The 21838-nt window shown below is 39.8% G+C and overlaps 1 protein-coding gene across 3 annotated transcripts in view; it reads right to left on the reverse strand.

Annotated features, from left to right (window-relative positions):
* Positions 1–21838, reverse strand: part of ldlrad4b (low density lipoprotein receptor class A domain containing 4b) — a 236280-nt gene that overhangs the window by 103255 nt on the left and 111187 nt on the right. For all 3 annotated transcript variants that reach the window (XM_005456782.4, XM_025911399.1, XM_019364464.2), the window contains one exon: positions 5172–5312. In XM_005456782.4, the coding sequence (XP_005456839.1) occupies positions 5172–5312 (141 nt within the window). The remainder of the gene's footprint in view (positions 1–5171; positions 5313–21838) is intronic.

The raw sequence follows: 21838 nt of genomic DNA on the forward strand, positions 1-21838 counted from the left end.
TAATGGAACACAGTCTTCAAAACACACAAGCTCTCTTAAGGTTCCTCATGGGCTAAATGGTGCTTTACACAGCCATTACTTTTCAAAGGTCACTTAGTGCTCCACAAGGATTTTTCCTGCTATTTAGAGGAATAATGCTACTTTAATAGAGTACGTGCTACTACTCTGGTGCTCTAACACCAAGCAGACATCATGCAGAAGATACTTTTTTCACTATTTGTCAGTTTTATAAATGTTAAGCGTCATTAAACCTTTTCTGACATAACTGATAGAATGAATAATAACTAGTCACAGTATGGACTTTAATCCATCTCATAATGAAAAATCATTGTGGCTTCCATTAACTTTAAAATTAACCACAACAAAATGTAACGTAATTCAATCCAATTCAATTTTATTTATACAGCGCCAAAATCACAACAACAGTCACCTCAAGGCGCTTTATATTGTAAGGTAGACCCTAAAATAATGCATACAGAGAAGAACTCAACAATCATATGACCCCCTATGAGTAAACACTTTGGCGACAGTGGGAAGGAAAAACTCCCTTTTAACAGGAAGAAACCTCCGGCAGAACCAGGCTCAGGGAGGGGCGGCCATCTTCTGCGACCGGTAGCAAATGTAGCAAAGTCCACTGGACACAAAGAGACCTGCATGTGCCTTCCTCACATTTTTATCCTATTTGGTATAAGGTTTCAGATTTGACAGAAGCTTTTTTAAGCCTGACATGTTGCACTGTCCTTTTTAGAAGTGGTTTATGATAAAATAGGGAGTGCCTACTGCTTATCACAATATGAACAACTCCTAATAATGTCCTGAAATTACTGAAGGAGTACTTTGCAGATTTACTGAAAATGTTCTTACAATGTGCTTCAGAGCTGCAGGGAAATCCTCATTGGAATGCTGCAAAATTTCTACCTGTGTACTACAGCTTCTTGGCTCCGCCCACAGCAAAATTAATCATCTGTCAATATCCACATGGGTCCCCAAGAACATTTCCAGACTGCATATAACTAATAACTATAGATAACTAAGATGATGACACATGCACAAACATATCTATCAATGCAAATATATTAACAAGAGCACCCACTTAGGAATACATCATGACTCTGTGGTAAAAAAAAAAAAAAAAAAAAAAAAAAAAAAGCAGTGAATGCAGGTGCATTTGAGTGTGTTCATACTGGCTGTAAGGTGCTTCTTAGATATTTACATTTTACAGATGCCTGCAGGTTCCATGAACAGCAGTCTTACAGAAAATATTCCCACATTTGGTGCCTGGATTCAGATGTTGGAGTGCTGTCAGAGTATTCTACAATCTCCAGTAATGCTCATGTAGTCTGAGACAGATGACTGACGTGCATACACATCAGGCAACTCAGTTTTTGCCTTTAATTTTCCAGTAATTCATATTTTTAATGCACTTGGAAGTTACATTATAACAAAATGTTGCAGTTATCATGTTAACAAGAATCCTATATGCATATATGAGGTGTGATTAAACATTTCTGACAGTGGAGCAGTAGAAATCTAAAGCCATGCCTGATTTAAACTTGGCCCATGATCAAGATCACTACCTTACGTCTGAAACAGTTTTTGAGCAGTGAAACATTTACTGTAAGTAGAAACATCTACTTTTGCCTCTGAGCTGGCCACTTGGTCTCTTCCAGGGTGTCAAAAGGGTGTTAAGGTACCACTAAGTTGGCCACTAAGGTGGACTAAGTTGCAGGAAGCCAAATCTCGTAAGTGGTCCATGTGGTGAGTAAAACTTGTTATTGCGTAGCCAAAATACCTCTTGCATGGACTACAGTCCAGATGGCTTCTCCTTCAAAGGTAGAGTAGAACTCGACACTGTCTGTCTCACATTGTAGAATGAAGCGTTGGTACACAACCCAGCGAACAGCAATAACTAATGAGCATGCCTCTCACCTGACGCACTGCATTTGGGCTTAGAAACTGTGGACTGAACTGAAAACTACTCAATAATGATGATCCTTGACATGTAATTCTAGTCAGCTGATGAGTCCAAACACTGAGAAGCGGACCTACATTGACCAAATCTGAATCAATAATTAGTCTAATGTGAATTTAACTATAATTCCTACAAGTCATATTATAAAATTTCATTCAACTATTATGGCTGAGAGGTAAAGAGAGGTAGCAGTAGGAAGCAAAGACTACACACTAATTCAGGCAGGGAACTCAAGATACAGTGTGTCATACACACCAACATGCCTCACATTCCTCACATCACATACCCTAACACACCCTCCAAATTTAGTTTTGGCGATAAGCTGAAGAACTTGCTATCACTCCCTCAAACTCCTGTTTCAACCCCTCTACCACCCCAGCATCCTCTTTACTCATCACGCTCTAATTTCTGTATGGAACACTATTTTGAGGAGTGAGCTCAACCCTTAAGCATACTCTACTGCTGTAATAATAATCATCATCATTTCTGCTGTCTGACTGTTGCTTTGTTATTTTGCCAGTGTAGTTTGCTCCCTTGTATAACTAGCATAGAGACAGAGGTCTTCTATGACTATGACTTTGTTAACGCTAGCTAACATCAGCCACTATGAGCTACTGGCCACACTGAGCCCGTACCACTAAAATGCCTTAGTATTTTGAACACTCTGAACTGAGCTTTGAGGTCCGTTTGAAAAAACTAGTATGACATTTTTTCTTTCAAAGGCTACACTGTCTCACTTTAAAAGGAACTTTTTCAATGAAAAACCATAGTAGACGATGCTAACTGTCCTTCTGTTGACTTTAAGCAAACTCCTCTTCACAGTAGCTTTAGCAGCCTGTACAGGAGATGCACGGGCATAATTAAAAACATTATTAACAAATGCATTAAATCTAGGGAAGCAAGCTCTGGGGCATTATAAGACACTCTTTAATGAATCAAATTGGCTGCTACAAAAACACAGGTACTAAGCAAACTTTGGATGCTCTTTAATGCCATTTTTATTAGATCTGATTTAAATGTAAATTACCTACGTCTAAAACAACGCTTGGTTTCTTGTTTCTCACTGTTGTGCTAAACTGCAGCTGGCAGCAGATGTGAGGAACCTAGAGAGTAGAGGAGAGGAGAGGAGAGCAGAGGAGGTGCAGGGAGTGAGATGCAGGCATCAGGCTGCAGTGTGTCTAGACAGTATTCATGATCCATCTGTCTGCCACCGCCACGACAACAGCCAGCGGCTGCAACAAGATGGCAAACTCCATTAACACAGAAACGTTTCCTATGTCCCTCTCCCTTCCTCCTTTCCTCCTCTTAATCCCCCTCTCTTTCCATCCATGGCTGTGTCTCTGTCTGGTCTTCCATCTCACTTCAAGCCCCTCTTTGTCTCTTGTCTCCCCCTGAGACTGCCTGCACTTTTTTTCTTATTTTTTTTGTAATCTTCCTATTCCCTTTTTCTCATTTCTCTCACCTTCTTTTCCCTGCAACCATCTTTCTGTCCTTCTTGTGTCTCAATGGCATCAACAGAAAATGTGCACCAGCTCAGAAAATTACACTCATTGTGCAGCTTTCCCGTAATGCAAGCTGCAGACTCTTACATTAACGTTCGCTCTAGATAGCTAAATATTTTAAGCACCCAGCTCAGGAGGATTCTATCCATTGGAAATGATCCCCACCCCCCACCCCCTACACCCACACCCATTTAAATCACCCTAAAATTTAAATAAATACAAAAAATGTTCATTTTCTGCGCCTTGTTGAGCTGCAGAAATTTAGATAGACAGCAGCAGAAAAAAAAGTGAGATAGATTCAAAAAAACAACAAGGTTGGAGGGGTTGGAGAGGTGAAACACATTTGAGGGAGGAAGGTAGAGGGCGGGGGAGTGAATGAGGGTGGGTGAGATGAGAGGAAGAGATGGAGGGGAAGGTAAGAAACCTGCCAGACGTGCACACACATACACGTACACACACACACACACTCTCTCTCATGGAGCCAAGGATGAAAGTGCTGCTGTAAAAAGTTTTCCCTCTCCTCCTAAAAGTTGTTGAAAGAGAACGCCGCAGCACATCAAAGTGGCCTGGCAGACAGCCATTGAAGCCCATTGGTGTCCTTCACCCTCTCTCTCTGTCTGTCTGTGTCTCTCTCCCTCTCTCTCTGCACCTCTCTTTCCATCTCCCCCTCTCAACATCTCTCTCTCTCTCTCTCACTCCCTCTCTTCCCTTCTGTGTTTTCATTGATTGTGACGAGTCAAGGGAACACTCTCATCTTGTTCCCTGGACAGTGGTGCTCAGCAGGAGCTAGAAGCAGGTGGCTGGCGCTGGCGGTAGGGATGGGAGGGTGCGGGGATATAGATTTGGTATAATGCCTTTGTACCCTTACACTGATAAGCAAGGATGACGTCACAAAACAATACACCATCCAACTAAATTCAACAAGTTCTCATGCAGTCACAGTTACCCTGCCTTTAATTTAATGCCAATGCTGAAGTAACTTCTAACTCTTAACAATAACTTTTGGGTGGATGACATCACTGCTTGCTACAGCCATCTTTTCATGCAGTCTGCTTCTCACACTTAGGGTGCTTTCAGCCCTCAACACAATTTCCAGATGATTAGGTTTCCATTTGAGTAAACTCATGTTTCTCTGAAATTAGACTAAGTATACCAGGAAGCAGGTCTCAGGTCAGTTTGTGTCAGCGTGACTTGGTTCCCTTAACATTGCATTGCACACATAGAGCTCAGGGGTCATTTCGTCATTTGTCACAGAGTCTTAACCCATCTCGGTTTGCTATTGACAGAAAACATGCTTTTGTACTGGACAGGTAGTTTGGTCCACAGAAGAAACTAATATACCGCTCCAGATATGTAGCAAAGGAAACATGGGTTTTCAGGTTATACGGCTTCATTAGGATTACACTGAAGTGATGGATCAATGTAAAACAACAATATGCCAAAAGTACTTTGATGAATGATAAGAGAGTGTGAGGTTAACTATTGCACCATTTAAAAACTTTGAATGTGAAGTGCCAGGAACAGAAGTCAGAAACTTGGTAAAGTTTGCAACGCCCATGAGAAAAGCTCAAAACCCAAACCCTTGTCCCCGGTGGGGCAAAATCAGAAGTGAGGCAAAGCAAAGAGAGGATGGGTTGGTGTGGTTTGAGGTAGACAGATAGAGACACAGATGCGTAACAGCATCCTGCATCACTCACAGTTGAAGATGCCCGGCGGAGGGTGTTGGGTGACCACAGGGCAGTTCTCCTCATCGCTGTTGTCCCCACAGTTATTCAGCTGGTTGCAGATCAGCGAGCCCAGACGCAAGCAATTCCCATTGGTGCAGTGGAATTTGCACTCTGTACGATCAGGGAAGAGGGGCGAGGGGGGGATAAAAGACAAGTTACATTTCTTTGCAAGAATAACAAACATTTAGTTGTCTGAAGCTGTACAATGAAATGAGGCAAAGCTTGATGTTAAAACCACATTTTGTATCCTATCTGAACAAAGTGTTCTATTCATTCAAGGTCCCAAAGTCATAATCATCTTAAAAAGAATAAGTCTGCTTCTTCTCTGCTCTGGAAAGATCTATAATTTTTTTAAACATTTAGAAACAATCACAATCAAACCATAGTGGAAAATTAAAATATATATAAAAATGCATTTTTGTAAAAATGTTACAAAAGAGGGAAAGAGAGAGAAAAACACAAGTTAAAAAAAAGTCCGCCCACACACATACACCAGTGTCACTGCAGTAGTAGTGCATGCAGGCGAGCTCTAAAATGTGTAAAAGCATTGATAAACCGCACAGACAACAAAATGTTCAAATGCTGGGCTGTTATGTGAAATCCTCCCCGTTATCTACGCTTCAGAATGTGCAAGGTCGCGTGGAATGTTTTTTTTTTTTTTTACCTGTAAGCTCAAATACAAAGCAGAGTTAATGTGCTGAGTTCACACAGAAACAAGGTCAGACAAAAAAGTGGTCTCCCGTTCAAAACAACAAATAAATAAACAGCTCTTTCAAACGGCCCTTTGATGTGCCGCAGCCCCGAACCGTAATGTGCTCCCGTCACGGCTATTACCAAAATGCTTCTCTCCCTCTAAATATTAATACGCCTGATTAGTGCTATCTGGTTTGAAAAAAACATAAAAACCCTCCAAACTATAAATGGGAAAGCATATATACGTGTGTGTGTGTGTGTGTGTGTGTGTAATCATGTAGAACTTTAATCGTAACAAATAAGAATAACAACAACAAAGTGTTTGATGCACCACAAAGCAAGGCCATGTTAGTGTGGCTCAGAGTGTTATGTGTGTGTTTTTAGTGAAGCCGATATGTGAGAGCTGCACTCACACCGAGTTCGCCAGAACTCCACCGACTGCAAGACCAGCGAGACGTGAGTGACAGTGTTGATGTGCACTCGTACAGACTATGATGGTTTTTCCTGTGACACATTATGATTGATATGTTTTTCGATTATACGTGGAGGAAAAATGCGTTTATGCTGAATGGAAAAAAGTATTTTAAAAAATCAAGAAAAAAGATATCATAGTAAAATTTCCTTAAATTGTCGCTAGTTTTTACTCTAAGGAAGAAAACACTCTATGCCAGCACTGTGACAATAGCTCTTAGTGTAGATGCAGTATTTTCTTTTTAGTTCCTTGCACTATGGGTTATCAACATCATGTGTAGACTACCCACAATCCAACATGACCACCAACTGTACAAATAATGCTTTGAATAGAAGAGCCCAGTTTTTGGGGTGGTAACAAAAAAAAGTCATGTGTTACAGATTACTCGTTTCTTCTCCTAAAAGTAATGCAGTTTATTATTTAACACTACTAGTTACATGTAGTTACATGTTAATGTGTGTCAATCCGTAAAATTATCTAAAATGGGTTGTCAATAATTATAATTATCATAATTATCAGGCTGACCTCAGGTTACAAATGCCTAACCAACAACAACAACAAAAAATCCCTATCCTAATGACAACACACACACACACACACGCACGCACACACACGCACACACACAGAATCTTTCTTTTAGTTTTAATGTATGAACACAAAATTGACAACACAAAACCTGAAAACTAGCCAAAAGACACTTGAAATAATCGCCATGAGTCAACTGTAGAAACACGAACAGGTAGAAAAAGAGGCTACAAGCCTGACTGCTTATCACTGCTTTTGTTAACTGCTGAAGTTCAGGCTCTGGCTGCTGAGCTGGGGTCTGCATACACTCAGCTTTAGCATGACTCTGGGTTCTTGGCTAGCTTTGTGTTAACATGCCATCTGTGCAGATGCTTGCTGACAGCACAAGGTGCACCATCAATATAATGCGGTTGTTTCTGTCTTAAACACAGCTTGGACTTTGCCCTCACATACATGTCCATATTCTCACTCCTCAAAATCTGGAGAATGCTCCACCATTTTTGATCCAGGCACACTTAATGAAATCTGGTGATTGTAGCACAAGTGTGCAAGAAGAAGAAAAGTGAAAAAAAAATTACTTCTGTTTGCCCAGTTTGCAGATAACTGAAGAGGCCTTTGTAACACAAATAACAACATAATTGTTAACAGCTGTTATGTATTTACTTACTTAAGTTACTGCATGACAGAAAAATGTAATGTGATTAAAGTAATTAATTATTGCGTAACTATTTGTTGAGGAATTTGAGGTTCTGGCTGGACTCTGAATGTAAGCAGTAGATTTGCACCAGACTACAGACTTGTGATTTTTGTCAATTTATCAGAGTAGATTTTTATCTTTATTATCACAAACAGATTGGATGTAATCAACAATTAAACCCGTTCACTCGCAAACTGATAGCAGACCAAAGGCAGACTGACTCATCTTATTGCAGATTTATGATTATTCTGATGCGTCAAAGTCACTTTGAAGAGTAGCAATAGGCTAACGAATGATTGAGGGCCTGGTCCAAGCAACCACTTCAAAAGACACACCTGTAAGTTGTTATCATTTGGTCGGGCGGGATTCTCTGGGCACTGTTTTCCCTAGAGTGACATATATAACGGCAACAAGGCGGGTCTTTACTATGTTATGAATAATCAATCCACAAAGCTTTACTTACTTACTAGTTAGCACCTGCTCTGATCATTAAGAAAGCAAAGTTAGAAAGTAGAAAACTTTTTTGGCTTATGCACTAGGCAAGCAGTTCTCTGAGTGCTCTATCCAGTCCTCTTGGTTATGCTGGTATTAGCAGATACAGCCTGGAGCTGCTAGCCTGCAGCAAAGACGAGGGGCTGCAGAGATCACTTTCTCTGTCTCCACACACCAAGATTTTATTTTCTCTGACCCACCTGTTTTTCATTCAAGTGACATCACATTTATCAGACTTCACACTACAGGCATCAAAGGCTGTATAAAACTTAAATCACAAATGCATTTGTATTCCCCAGTACTGGTAAACAGACTTTGGTGGTGTAAAATTTGTGGAGCGCCCCTCGTTCTTCAAGACACGACCTCCTTTTGGGAACTGTACCTTCCAAGGAAAGAAGGCATTTGTTTCCAGTACAGGTTGGCTGTTTGAAGTCTAATAAATGTCCTTAAGGTATGCTACTGGCAGTGTGAAGTTAAATGAAAGAAACCCCTCTCTACTTGATACTAATAACACACCAGAATCTCTGTGTCACCGGTCAAGTTACATCGCAAGTACTAGTAGGCATTAGGCTTTTGACAAATTGGAACAGTTTCTGGATTAAAAAATGTAACATCTCTGAACTACACACAGAGATATTGCTCAAACCGTGCAAAATGCTTTGGGCAATATCTCGTGCTTTTACACATGATACATGGTGTTCAATTCTTGCATCTTTTCACAAGGTCAACTGAAAAAATAACATTAATAATAAAAACAAAACTAAAATTGAATGATGATGACCAATTTACCCCAAAAGGTAAAACCAAGGGCAAAATTTAGTTTCTTTTAAGTGTTTTCAAGAAAAGGTACCACAATAAAACTTGTCCATAGCTACTTAAGTCAATCGCTTGCTAATGTGGCTAACTACAAAATGAAACTCAACGATAAGCTCAGCAGGGCACAGCTGATGTCCTACACCAACTTGATTATAGATACTCAACAAAAAATCACTTGACGGTAGTAAAACTGAAGAGTGGAACGCAAGCATAAACTCTGAACATTCAAAATAAAAGTGGCACCTTTTGAAATGGGTTAGTTTCAGCAGTAAAAAAGAAGATTTACTTTGAAAGGTAACTTTCTCTATTTCTGGTTTGCATCACACTTTTTTCAATGGCTAATTAAAATTTGCAGACAAGAGAACATCTTCCACACAAACTACATGCAACTGTGACAACCTGATAGCGACCAAAAGTGTCAGTACAGTCTTTGAAACCGGTTTTACCCAGTGACAGCCAGCATGCACTTGCCAACAGGTTGTGGAATACAAGTTTTTCCCTTGCGAATGTAGATTGCTGGGGGCAGGGTGCTAGCTGGTCTTTAGGCCTGTATAACTAAGGCCTAAGTTGCTTTAGCTTGTCTACAGTAGCTGTAAATATACAAGCTGCTTTACAGCACACCTCCAACCCAGCTGCTCCTTTCATGCTGGAATCAGTGTAAATTGTTGTTGCTGATGCCTGTTCTGCTTTGTGCCATTCTAGCCTTGTCTGCCTCAGGTTTTTCATGCACATGGGAGTGCCAAGACGTCCTAGAATAGACCCATGCCATCAGTCTTATCACCGTCACGGTCCATGGTCCGTGATGGATACAGTTACTACAAGTAAATACCTATGCACGAGTAAAGACCAGGCTGCTAGCAGAAATTCTGAAATATCTTCTAGAGACATTTGGAAGTATATGAAATTCTTCTTTTAGTTTTCTGCAGAAAAACACTTGTAAGTGTTTTTATCCCCCTTCTTATTCAAGATCATCCAGAATGTCAACAATTCACACTGTTTCCTCTTCTGTATAAAGACCAGAACCTAGTTTGTGGATTATTCAAAGTAACTGCATCATAGTTTCAGGGAGAGACACTATGTGAATTTTTCACATTTCATTTTTCTACATTAGACAGAGCAAGTGCACACTAGTCAGACTGAGCACCGTTTAATAATTAAGTGTGTGAACTGTGCCTGAATTACCAATTATACTGTAGCCCGAACAGCAACCCATTAGCTGTACCGTGTATTTACTCTAATACTTGATCATTCAGCGGGGCTCCTGAATATCGAGTGAACAAACACAGCTCATTTTGAAGTAAAGATGCACAGATTCACTGGTAAAATGGTCTCTGGTTCACCACAGCCAACATCATTATTACTGTAATTAAAACTCACACAAACTTTAGCAAATAGTAATTGAGATGTGGAGGCGTGTTCACCTGCATGTCATCTCCATGGATATGTTTTTGAACTCAGACAGACAAAAGTTGTTTTTCCTCAGATGGATAATTTAGAGAGAAATTTAAAAAAATGTTCCTGCTTTAACAAACATCACTTATGAAACACAAAACCTGTGACACGTACTGTGAACATGTTAGTGAACACTAACATGTAATGTGAACCACAGGCAAAGCTGGGCAAAGTGAGCAGGTCTAGAGTGGTTTGGTTTGCTTTTATTTCATTAAAACTTTGTCTGGGAATACTCTCCACTAAAGCGCACTATCAACTGACAGGAATAATTACACCTCCATGTTGGAGGACTCGTAGGAGACTAAATTAAATAACTGAAGGCAACATTTCATGCTTACATTCTGTATATTCCCAAACCAAAGGTGCTTGATGGAGTTTTTGTTTTGTTTTTTTAAAACAAAGAAACGCAATTTTACATTCAGCCTGGTGTAGCCTGAAAGGATTGTGGGTATTCTCCTGATCTTAATGTATTGAATGAGCTGCCATCTTATGAAACTAGCTGAATTCTTGAAGAATTTAAGCTCTACTGTTAATGCAGCATTCACAGATACAGACTTGTGATGAATGAAAAGGCAAACCTTAAACCTTGACCCTTACATTGACAGGATCTGGTGGCTCTGTTATATCGGGAGACATTTAGCTGACATGGTTTTAATTTGTTTGTTCGGTTAGATTCAAGGCCCATCGCAAATGATTAAAAAATGGGGTTTGGAGTTGTCATATTTATTCTATGATGAAACATTTTCTATCTGTATTGAAGTGGAGTATAACTGGACGGCCTTTGAATGAAAGCATTCATCCAAAGGCCGTTTAAAGGGGTTATTCGGAGTCACTACATCTCAACCCAAGCAAACACCTCTGAGACATTTTGGGCCAAAGTAGTCAATATAGTACTTTTATATTCTACGCACAAGAACATCTTAAGCTACCACTGGTCAGTGTCATGTGCATGTTATAGAAAACGTAACATAATGGGAAAGAAAGCTGAACAAGTCATGTTAGTCTGTTTATTTGTTGTCGGGTCAATCATCGGTTAAATGCTCTTCTTCTGTCCCGATGGGTCAGCCTACTTTTATGCCAATATTGTAGAGTTTAAACATAGGATATGATGGCCAGAGTTAAACCAGATTAAGAAGGACCTCTCATAACTCACACATACACGTTATGAAGCTCACATATTTTGCTAGTCTTATTTACTTTAAACAATGATTATCCTTTATTGTGCCTCATTCTTCACTCTTTCCCTGCTCATGCAGTCTTTCTACCTTGAACAATCAAATATCTTCAGATACTGATATAACACTGATTAGGTCAGACATACTATGAAAACAGGGAGCTGAGGTGGAGGTGGGTTGCAAATCAGCTTGCAGATATGTAACAACTATGGCCCTATACTGGACATCTAACTGGATTTGAAGAAGGGTATCCGCTGATATAAGTTGGCACAGAGATCAGCGGATATAGATCAGCATGACAAGTGAGTTTGAATTATTAGGCCTTAATCTTACACACTTGGAGACCAGTCAGTGACCTCTGGTTGTTAGGGAAAAATGCCTAACCAGCTGGTGAGTGGTTGCTGGTGGATGGGACCTTGTTCTGCCTGAACTAATGGTTAATTTTTGGTGATTTCTGTCTTCAAGAAAGAAATACTATATAATTGTCTATCATTAACTAAAACTAACCCTTGTATCATGTGATAAGTGTGTGTGGGTGTCCTGCTGTAATTTTGTAAAGTCTGGACGTGAATAATAATAAGTTGTTGGTCGTGAAGGAGTGTGAATGTGTACTTGTGTTCATGACTCCAAGTGTGGATAGTTGGGTCGGAGCATTGTCTGTCAGTGTTTTTGCTCAGTAACAGTTTTCCTTTCAGTTGTCCTGTCTTACTTGATTCACTGCTAGGACATCCCAACATGTCACCTGCATGTGATCATGTGAGCATAAACTGATATTAACTGAAGATAATGACTTTAATTTATTTGCACATAGCCAAACCACAGGTCCTGTTATAAAAACAAAAAAACTGTGTCCAACACAGTAATAGCACAGATGTCACAGGGACCCATCAGAATCAGATTGAACAAGAAACGAGACAGTCATGATCAATCTGTGTGACTCACTTAACACTTTAATTAAGATAATCAGATACAACATGCTTAGTTCTGTGTTTTACTTTGAAAACACAATTGGAAACAAGAAAAAAAAAAGTTGCACATGTTCAGTCTCGCAAATGGTCCTGCTTGATTTGTGGACGGTACGTGAGGCGGATAAAATTGGACTTATTTACACGACTCCTGCTGAAATGTTCAGCTAAATGATATCTTCGCCATAGTAACAAATCAGCTTTGACTCCTGCGTGCCAAACTCATTACTTAATGCGATTACGCAGGTCTAATCGACGGCTCTAATCAAGTCTCAGCCAGATTCTCCACACTTCTGGTTTGGAATCTTCCTTTTTTCTGTGAGACTATTTGTCCTTGGTGTGGTAATAAATGGAAGATGGAAGGTTGAAAAAAAAGAGAAAACCTTCAGAAGAAAAGTAGAAGGAAGCATTTTAATCAAATTCATTACAGTGGTTGGGGAGGTGGGGAGTTGCTGTGTTTTGCTGCGGTTAATCAACACACGCGAACGCAGGCGCCCGGGCTTGTACGTGCACGTACAGAACGGTTCCGAGCAAACACCTTGCAGGCCTGCTCCTGGTGCGAGTTCTTCCGATTTGCCCGGCTGGCAGTGAGCGACCTAATGACACTGCACATTTTATCCTCTTCCTCCCATAACAAGAACAGCTTGTTCTGCTCTTGTCTAGACGCTGGCGGAGGAAGGAGGGGCAGGAACACAGATCCGATTCAAAGAACAGACCAGCATGACCGTTCTTTGGAAAGAGCCCTCTCCCCTCCTTCTGAGTGGCAATTAGTGAAGCCTCGGTGACTTGCCCAGCCTCTCCTCTCCTCGCTCTGTCTTTCATTTTGTCTCAACTATTACTCTGATCGTCCGTCTAGCCCCACTCTTTTTCAGTCTCGTCTCCTCTTCCGTCTATCCTCGGCTCTCTAGCTCTATTACTCCCTATTACTCTCTCATCTTATCTGTCCCATCTTGTCTTCCTTCCTCACTTTGTCCATCTTCTCACTTTGTTGTTTTGCTTTTACTTCTCCCAGCCAGCATCTGTCTCCTCCACTGCTCTTCTCTTTCTTGCTCTCAAGCAACACTCAAAAGTGTCACATGAATTTGAAGAAAAGGCTTTACTGAAATACTGAAAAAAGTGAGACAACAATTAACCCCTCCCCAGACACACATACAAGTTAATTAGCGTGATATGAATATGTTCGACACAGAGGTTCAAGTTCTGTCAAGATCTGATCAGCATATGCTTTTACCTGAAGAATAAAGAAAAAAAATGAGCAGGAGGCAAACAAAAGCACTCAACAAGAAGACCGTCTACTATATGATAGTGTAAGTGAAAGTATACGAGAGGTCACGGTCGAGAGGAGCGCTGTTTGTTCGAAAAACACACTCACATTACCGGTGATGCTATTTCTTCATGACAATATAAAACCTTGACGATTTCGAAATTGCACAGGCAATTCTGGAAATCTTTTGAAATGCATCTTTTCTATTTAAGCTTTTTTATTTTGCTCATTATATTTGGCATAATAACTCACAAAGAGCACTTGTGCATCTTTAGAGCACTTTTTAGACAACGATACAGATCAAAAGGCTGCACAACAAGCAGAAGCAAAGGTGTACTTTATTACAAAAAATACTCTTTTGAGCTATGAAAACAGTGAATTTTGTAAACTCTGTAATAAAACAGTGCAGCAAAAAGATGCTTTCAGTGTTCACTTCATTAACTTACCGTCTTCTGCCTGTGCTTTCTTCAGCTCTAACGGTCTGTGTTTTCAGCTAAATGTCAAGGGAATTTAAAGTGAAATGAGAACACACAGCCACCTGCTGCTACGACAAACTATTGTTTAACCTCTTGAACCCCATTATAATCTTAAACCTCCGTGCTACGCAGCCAGACTTTGTTCAAACAAGAAAACACTTCCAAAAATAGCAAATACAGTCAGGTCCATAATGTGTTGGATGAAGACTCAATTTTTGTGTTTTTTTGCCTCAGTAGATTAGATCAGACAATAACACGTGATTAAAGTGCAGACTTTCAGCTTTAAGTCATGGAGTTTTACAAAAAGTCTGCATGGTTTAGAAACTGTTTAAGAGCACATTAAGACCACTTTTATGCATAGACCCCTTTTTTCAGGGGCTCAAAATAAAATGGACAGTTGACTGAAATTTTGCAGTAACTGGTTAGGCTTTTTTATACACAGTCCCCAATTTCAGATACTCACAAGTAATTAAAAAACGTAAATGCGGATTGTTTTTAAAACTAGAATAAAAATATCGTGGAGTTGGTGACTGCCTGAAGTCTAGAACTCCATTGAGCTTCCTCCATTGAGATGTTTTGCCAGGCCTTTACTGCAGCTACCTCCAGTTGCTCCTTTTTGCACTTCTAGGCTGAGATCAGCTGGACTGACTTGGCCACTAAAGAATATCACATTTCTTTGCCTTGAGGAGCTCTTTGTTGCTTTTACCATTATCTTTGGGTCATTATCCATTTGCACTGTGAAGAGCTGTGTGATTAGTTCTGTAGCATTTTCCTGACTGAGCAGAAACCACAGCCTTGTACACTTTACAAATTATCCTGCCTATCAGCAGTCATGTCATCAATAAACACCAGTGACCTCATTGCACTGGCAGCCATACATGTCCATGTCATAGAACTGCCTCAACTATGTTTGACAGATGATGTGGTATGCTTCAGGTAATGAAATGTTTCTTTCTTTCCCATATTTTACTTTTCTCATTATTCTGGTATAATTTAATCGTGGTTTTTCAAACCTGTGCGGCTCTTTTAAATGTTTTCTGTTTAATCTTGTTCAAACCAGTGGTTTGCTCCTTGTTGTAAACTCTCTATATTTCCATTCATGAAAGCATCTGGTGGTTGTAGAGTCCCAAGAGAGCCTCAGTTTTATGTCCTGGTATTACTCATCTTGGCTTCCCAAACTATCTTGGGAACAAACCATGCGCTGGTCAGAAAACAGTAGATTCCTCAGGGAAACCTTCAGCTTCACCAGCCGACCGCTTTGTTGGCCCCGGCGATCATGACGCTTTCGCCTGGAAGGCAGCGTGTGAACCCAGTACAGGTAACCCAGGATTTCCAGTACAACCGGGGGCAAGGGTTGCTGTCTACCAGCTCCAAACGACACAATATTTTGCACCAAAGGTTGGAGGTCCAGTAGTGTCTGGTGATCACACCTCAGCTTTGTTTTGTGAATGACACGGGTCAGAAATAATATAAACAGACACAAACTTGGGAGTGACAGATGAGCAGCCACACACACCGGCGCCATCTTGAAATCAGCTACATTCCAAACAAACTTCACAACTAAAAAGGGTAAAAATGGTTAAAAGGTCTCCTTTTAACAACCCAGGGTCTGGAATCTACTCCAGCTGTCATTGTGCTAGGGTTAGTGTGCACTAACTGGTACTACAATACCAGTCTATCACAGGGGCAATGCAACCATTCACAGTCCAACTATAGACAATTTAAATTTAAAGACATAGAGACTGTGGGAAGAAGCCAAGAGCAACTCTGCACCTTCTTGTTATGAGTAAATCGGGGAAAAAAGCTAGGTTTGACCTAGACACCTACTAAATTTAAAGCTTTGCTGCCTCGATGGTTATGTACCATTATGTCTTCCACACATCACATTAACGAAAAACTACTCAGTAAGTAACCAGAAATTTGGCTGAATTCAAGTTCTTTTCCTAATACGAAAAAAACCAATTTATGCACATTTCATTTTTCAACCAAATTCAAATGTAAAAGAGTCGCATTCAAACAGCCCCTTCTTAGTATTACTGTCCACTCAAAGCGCTTTGAGCAGGCAAGGGAACATCTTTTTAAAGTTACCTTTTCAACAATCTGAAAAGGTAACTTCTCACCGTTTTCAGACATAAAAGGACATCTTTCTCTAGATGACTTTTGATGTCAAGGAACGGCAAATTTTTACCTTTCACTTTTCAACCAAATCTCAATGCTGCTAAAAGTTGCATTTTCAAAGTCCTTTCAAAGAGTTTCTTTGGTTGAGATGTGACGCTATTTTCATGGGGCTATGTGGGTTCCAAAACAGACCTAAACCTTGGTCTAAAGTTGGTTCAAATCAGACAAAGTTAAGTTTTAGTTTTCAGTGACAATTCTTAGAGCAAATACAATAGGTCATATCGTTGGATGTCAATGCTGGGTCAGTATCTTTTAAAAATCATTTTCAGGAGGTCTTGAATTTGATTTGGCAGCCCTGAAAAATGAAATGGGCTGTTGTCTCCTCGAGGTTGCTTTATCCAATTAAATTCAATTTTATTTAAACAACGCCAAATCACAACAACGCTCGCCTCAAGGTGGTTTATATTTTAAGGTAGACCCTAAAATAATGCATACAGAGAAAAAACCCCAAATCATATGACCCCCTTTGAGGAAGCACTTTGGCGACAGTGGGAAGGAAAAACTCCCTTTTAACAGGAGATTATTAATTCTATGCTTTGGTCTGCTATGATTCTCCAGGAATTATATGCATTCAAGTTACCCCTTGAGGAATTGTAATGATATGGATGATTAGTGGTAAAAAGCAAATATTAGCTTCCTAGTGTTAATAGTTCACTCACAATAAACAAACAGGCTAAAAAGGAGGATGACCTGTAATGCCACTTTCATTGCAGGTGTTTCTGTGGTTCCAGCAATTACTAAAAATCTCAGCTGGCCTACATCGAGGGTTGACAAATAAGAAGATACCAGTCCTCGATGGAAAAATACAGTAAAGGTTATAGCCCTTCCCCGCTCACAGAACACTACAATTTTCTCCACTTTTCGGCACTGAAATGAGTCTACAAATAATAGAAGAAAAAAAGATCAGAATCTCACTTCAGCTGGGTGTTGAAAGTTGGCAAGCCTGGATGTGACACAGTTAACATGAAAGCATCCTTTGTTCTTGGCCGTGTGGCTCTCTGTTCTCTCAGAGGTTAGCACTGTCAAGACACTTTGCTGCTGTTCAGTGCTTCAGATCTATGTGGCACAGTTCACAGTTCAAAGCTGTACTCAGAGTGCAATATTCAGGTGTATTAACCATAAGCTTATCATTTGTTCTCCGTTAAGTAAACAGAGGAATTATAAAAATGTTTTGCAAATCAAATATCCTGTTCATAAATAGTTAAAATTGATCATCTAGTTACTTTAGTCATCTGTTGGAAAACAGATTAATGCAATCATAAAGACACTGGAATTTTAAAATAAAAGCTAACAAACGGCAATGATTATATGGGTTTCGATCATGCATTTAAAAGGAATACTCCATTTTCACTCTGATTTGCAGGTATTAGATTTTTTTTTCTTTAAATTGTATTTTCAAATAGATTTTAAAATTCTATTATTTGGTCACCGTCTTTAGTAAATATAAATAATAAATGGTATATAAGTATAAATAAAGTCAATGGTTAATTTCTAATTATATAATTAATTATATTATTTTATTATTTATTTATCTGCACATTAATAATCAGTTTGTCTTTATATTTATAAAGACCTATTTATCACTATTTCTGTGACATTTGCAGTCTTTATACTTTTCCATGATTTATATGAAGTGATTTCAAGGCTGGCTGTAACTAAGGCCAGAGGCAACAAAAGTAAGGGTCCAGACTAAGGTTTGTTTTTTTCCGTCCCTGGATGGGACGTCAGTGAAGAATACAGAAGGTCGTGGGCTTGCTTCGCTCACAGAACGCTACAATTTTCTTGACACTTCAGATTAGTCCAGAAATAAAAGAAAGCAAAAAAATAAATAAATCTGAATCTCACTTGAGGAGCTGCGTACTGAAAGATGGCAACGAAACGAGAGCAAAGTTCAGGGTCGGACAGACAGACGTGCACCTGCTCTGAATGGGGTCAGTATGTTTGTGCAAAGTGTACGAGACAAACCAACTCAGCTTCATGTGGTAAAGGAGTTGAAACCTGACTCACCTTGTGCTACAACACAATGCAGCATTACCCATCCTCCTAGATTTATATTAATGTTGTACTTTTACTGTTTACCTGACAATGACTATGGCAGATAATAACATGGCTTGGGGACCCAGTGTTTATGTGTTTCTCATGGTGCAGTCATTTGTATTTCTAATTTCTTTAGTTATTCTCTGGTTATATTTTGTAGTTTCTAGTCTTTAGGTTTTGGTGCTGGGCCTCCCCCTTCATGTTCGTTTATCTCCTGTGTCTGTTTTCTGTGTTTCCCTTCTCTCTCCCCAGTCAGTTATGATCCCATGTCGGTTTCTTCCCCAGTCTCTGCGTCTTAGCGTGTGTCTCATGTTTCCTGTTTTATTTTGATAGTCCCTTGTCCTGTGTTTAGTGTGCTCAGTTTTGCTTCTTTCCCATCTTCTTGTGTTAGCTTAGTTCCAGCTGTGTTTCCCTCCTGTTTCCCATCCCCTCGTTATCCTTTGTGTACTTAGTCCTAGGGCTGGGTGATGATTTCAATCTCTATAATCAAATCAATTCCAATTAAGAAGGACCCAATTCGATTCCATCCCTGATTTGATTTGATTCAATTTTGACTCAGACAGTCAGAAATATTATAATTCTGATCATTTATCAGTACAAATGTCTATATTTTTAAATCTATGTATAAAAACAAAGCTGACACTTGTGAAACTTCATCAGAGGTGTAAGCATCACAGCAGATGTCTTTGTGTCAGAGTAACTGAGGATAAAACACAGAAAAAACATGAAGGAGATTTTCCTGGCCTGACTTTTTATAGCAGATAACCACCTTAAAAATATTGTGCAGTAGATCAAAAATGGAAGAAAACTATAAACCAACTAGAACATTACCTGATGCTGCTGAAGTGAAGCAGAGCAAAGTTAAAGAGGTTTGCAAGTGTTTTGCAATTTGGCATAATTTGTAATAGTTTAAATTTCTTCTGCATTAAACAGCAGAAACAAGACTTTCTTCTCTGAGGTTATTTGTGGAGAACCCCCCCCCCAAAAAAAACACACAACGGCCAACAACGCTATACACAACAGTAGACTGGTGCACAATATGCAAGCGAGTAATGCAGAAAACTGAGATTTTTGATGGGAATCTGGTCTTAACTGAGACACTGAGAGACAAAGTGCTGTGCAGGAATTATCATTTTATTGTGGAGGAAGCAAAACAGCCAAAGTAAGAGGGAATCAATGACGATGTTTATTAAACACAAAGCGTAGTTTGGATCTTCTTTTCTGCTGGTTCAGTGAATTTTGGTCAAAAAGTGACAAAACCTGCAGCATCAGAATCTTTGAGATGTCGGCTCTCCCGACGGCGTATCCGAGTGCATCAGATGTGCCATCAGGTGAACGACCCGTGCTCTGTGTCTACGTCTTTGTGCACAATCTGTTTACCCGCTCTCATTTGCTTTTTTAGCTGTTTGGTGGTTGTTGAAATAGTTTTGTGAGCTTTAACCTGAGATTCTGGCGTTTCCGACAAAACACATTTATATTTAAAAACTGATTCAGGAGTTATGTCTGTGAAGGTTCTCAGTCATCCAGGTCATTGTAGTCAAAGGAGTTTGCAAAGAAAAGCGTCTGGACTTCTTTGAGTTGCTTGAAAACGTTTCACCTCTCATCCGAGAAGCTTCTTCAGTTCTAAGGTCAAATGGTGGGGAGTCCCAGATTTAAACCTGGGGGTCCCTATCAGGGGGTCCTTTTGTCCCTCTGTGGGGGGATACTCCCACTAGGTTTAAATCTGGGACTCCCCACCATTTGACCTTAGAACTGAAGAAGCTTCTCGGATGAGCGGTGAAACGTCTTCAAGCGATTCAGGAGTTAATGAATCAATATGGCTTTATTCAAACTAAAGTAGATTTGAATGGCAAAATCAATTTTTCAAACCCACCCCTATTTAGTTCTGTCTGCTCATATCCCCTCGTGGTTCCAAGTCTCAGGTTCCAGGTTTCATCACTAGGGGGTTCAGATCTTTATTTTGTATGTATTTGTGTTTTGTTAGTTGAATCCTTTCGCTTTTAGTTTGCATTTTGTTCAGCCCCAAATAAAGGCTCGCTTTCAGTTTAAGTTCTGTTCAGTCTTCGCAGTCTGCATTGGGGTCTACACCCACTCTCCACCGTCTGCCGCAGCAGACGTGACAGCAGCGAAGCTTTGCTTTCTGAGCTGTAGCAAATCACTGTTGCAAATCATAAGCTGTCAAATGTACAGTCATGCAAAAAAGGAAGTTTTCACAGGACTACCTTAAGGCGTTGCTTCATTTCATCGATGTTTGTGGGATTTGTTTATGTACAGCACCACAGGATTTCAGTCAGATTGAGGTCTGGACTATTGCATCAGCATGATTCTTTTCTTCATGTTTCTTTTGGATCACTGTCGTGTGATAAGACACACTTTCAGCCAAGACTTCACTGTTGGACAAATAGCCTCAGATTTACCTCTAGAATACATTGGTTAACAGGTGCTCTGGTCCTTACACTGCAAAACAAGCCCAAATCATCACACCTCCTCCACCGTGCTTGACAGTTGATATGAGGTTTTCGTGCTGATATGCTGTTTAGTTTTAGCCAAACATGGTGTTGTACATCATAGTTAAACACCTCAACTTTGGTCTTCTCTGTCCACAGACATCGTTCACAGGCACTGTGTTAACACACACATGAAAGCTCCAAAGCAGCAAACACACAATTGCTGATGATCAATTAGTAATCAGTGTAACTGATTAACAGCACCTGGCTGCTAGTTACTCTTGTTATCCCTATGGAAGGGTGTACTTTCTCTGTGAAAACTTTCTTTTTCACGACTGTACAAATCCTTTGTTACTTTTTTATAACTGACTTAATTGTATTTCATTGTCTCTCTTGCAACTATTAAATAAATATATGGAGCCGTTTTTCTTCTTAATCATCAGGTGAACAAGGGAATGTCAGGGAAAGAGAAGCTTGTGATTTTACATGCTATTGAGGCTGAACCAGATTCATGGTTGGAGTGAATGCATGTCACTCTGCTCCTTGTTAAAAAGAATAAGCACGTTACACTATTACAGCGACAATCTTTTTTTTTCTTTAAATAAGGAAGGCTTGATGACAGAGAACACCTGTGTGGGTGAAGTACAGGCACAACGTGGCTTGGAACATATTTCAAGACTTTAAAATACTGCTTATTTCTCTGGGAAAGTTATTCCTACTTATTTATAAATTCAAATGTTTTCTCAAAGTTAGGTTAAGTCAAGCCAGTGTGCGGCACATCCTGAGACAGGTGGGAAAAAAAATTCTCAGAGACTAATTGCAAATGTGCCTTTTTTATTTAACTACATGTAGTAGTCCTTGCACAGCTACAGCTGATCACATATAAATCATCTTGGCCAAAACGTCTCTGCCTGTAAGACGATGAAAACTGTGGAGATACATCGTTAT

The sequence above is a fragment of the Oreochromis niloticus genome, linkage group LG11 (assembly GCF_001858045.2).
Source record: "Oreochromis niloticus isolate F11D_XX linkage group LG11, O_niloticus_UMD_NMBU, whole genome shotgun sequence".
Taxonomy (NCBI): Eukaryota; Metazoa; Chordata; class Actinopteri; order Cichliformes; family Cichlidae; genus Oreochromis; species Oreochromis niloticus.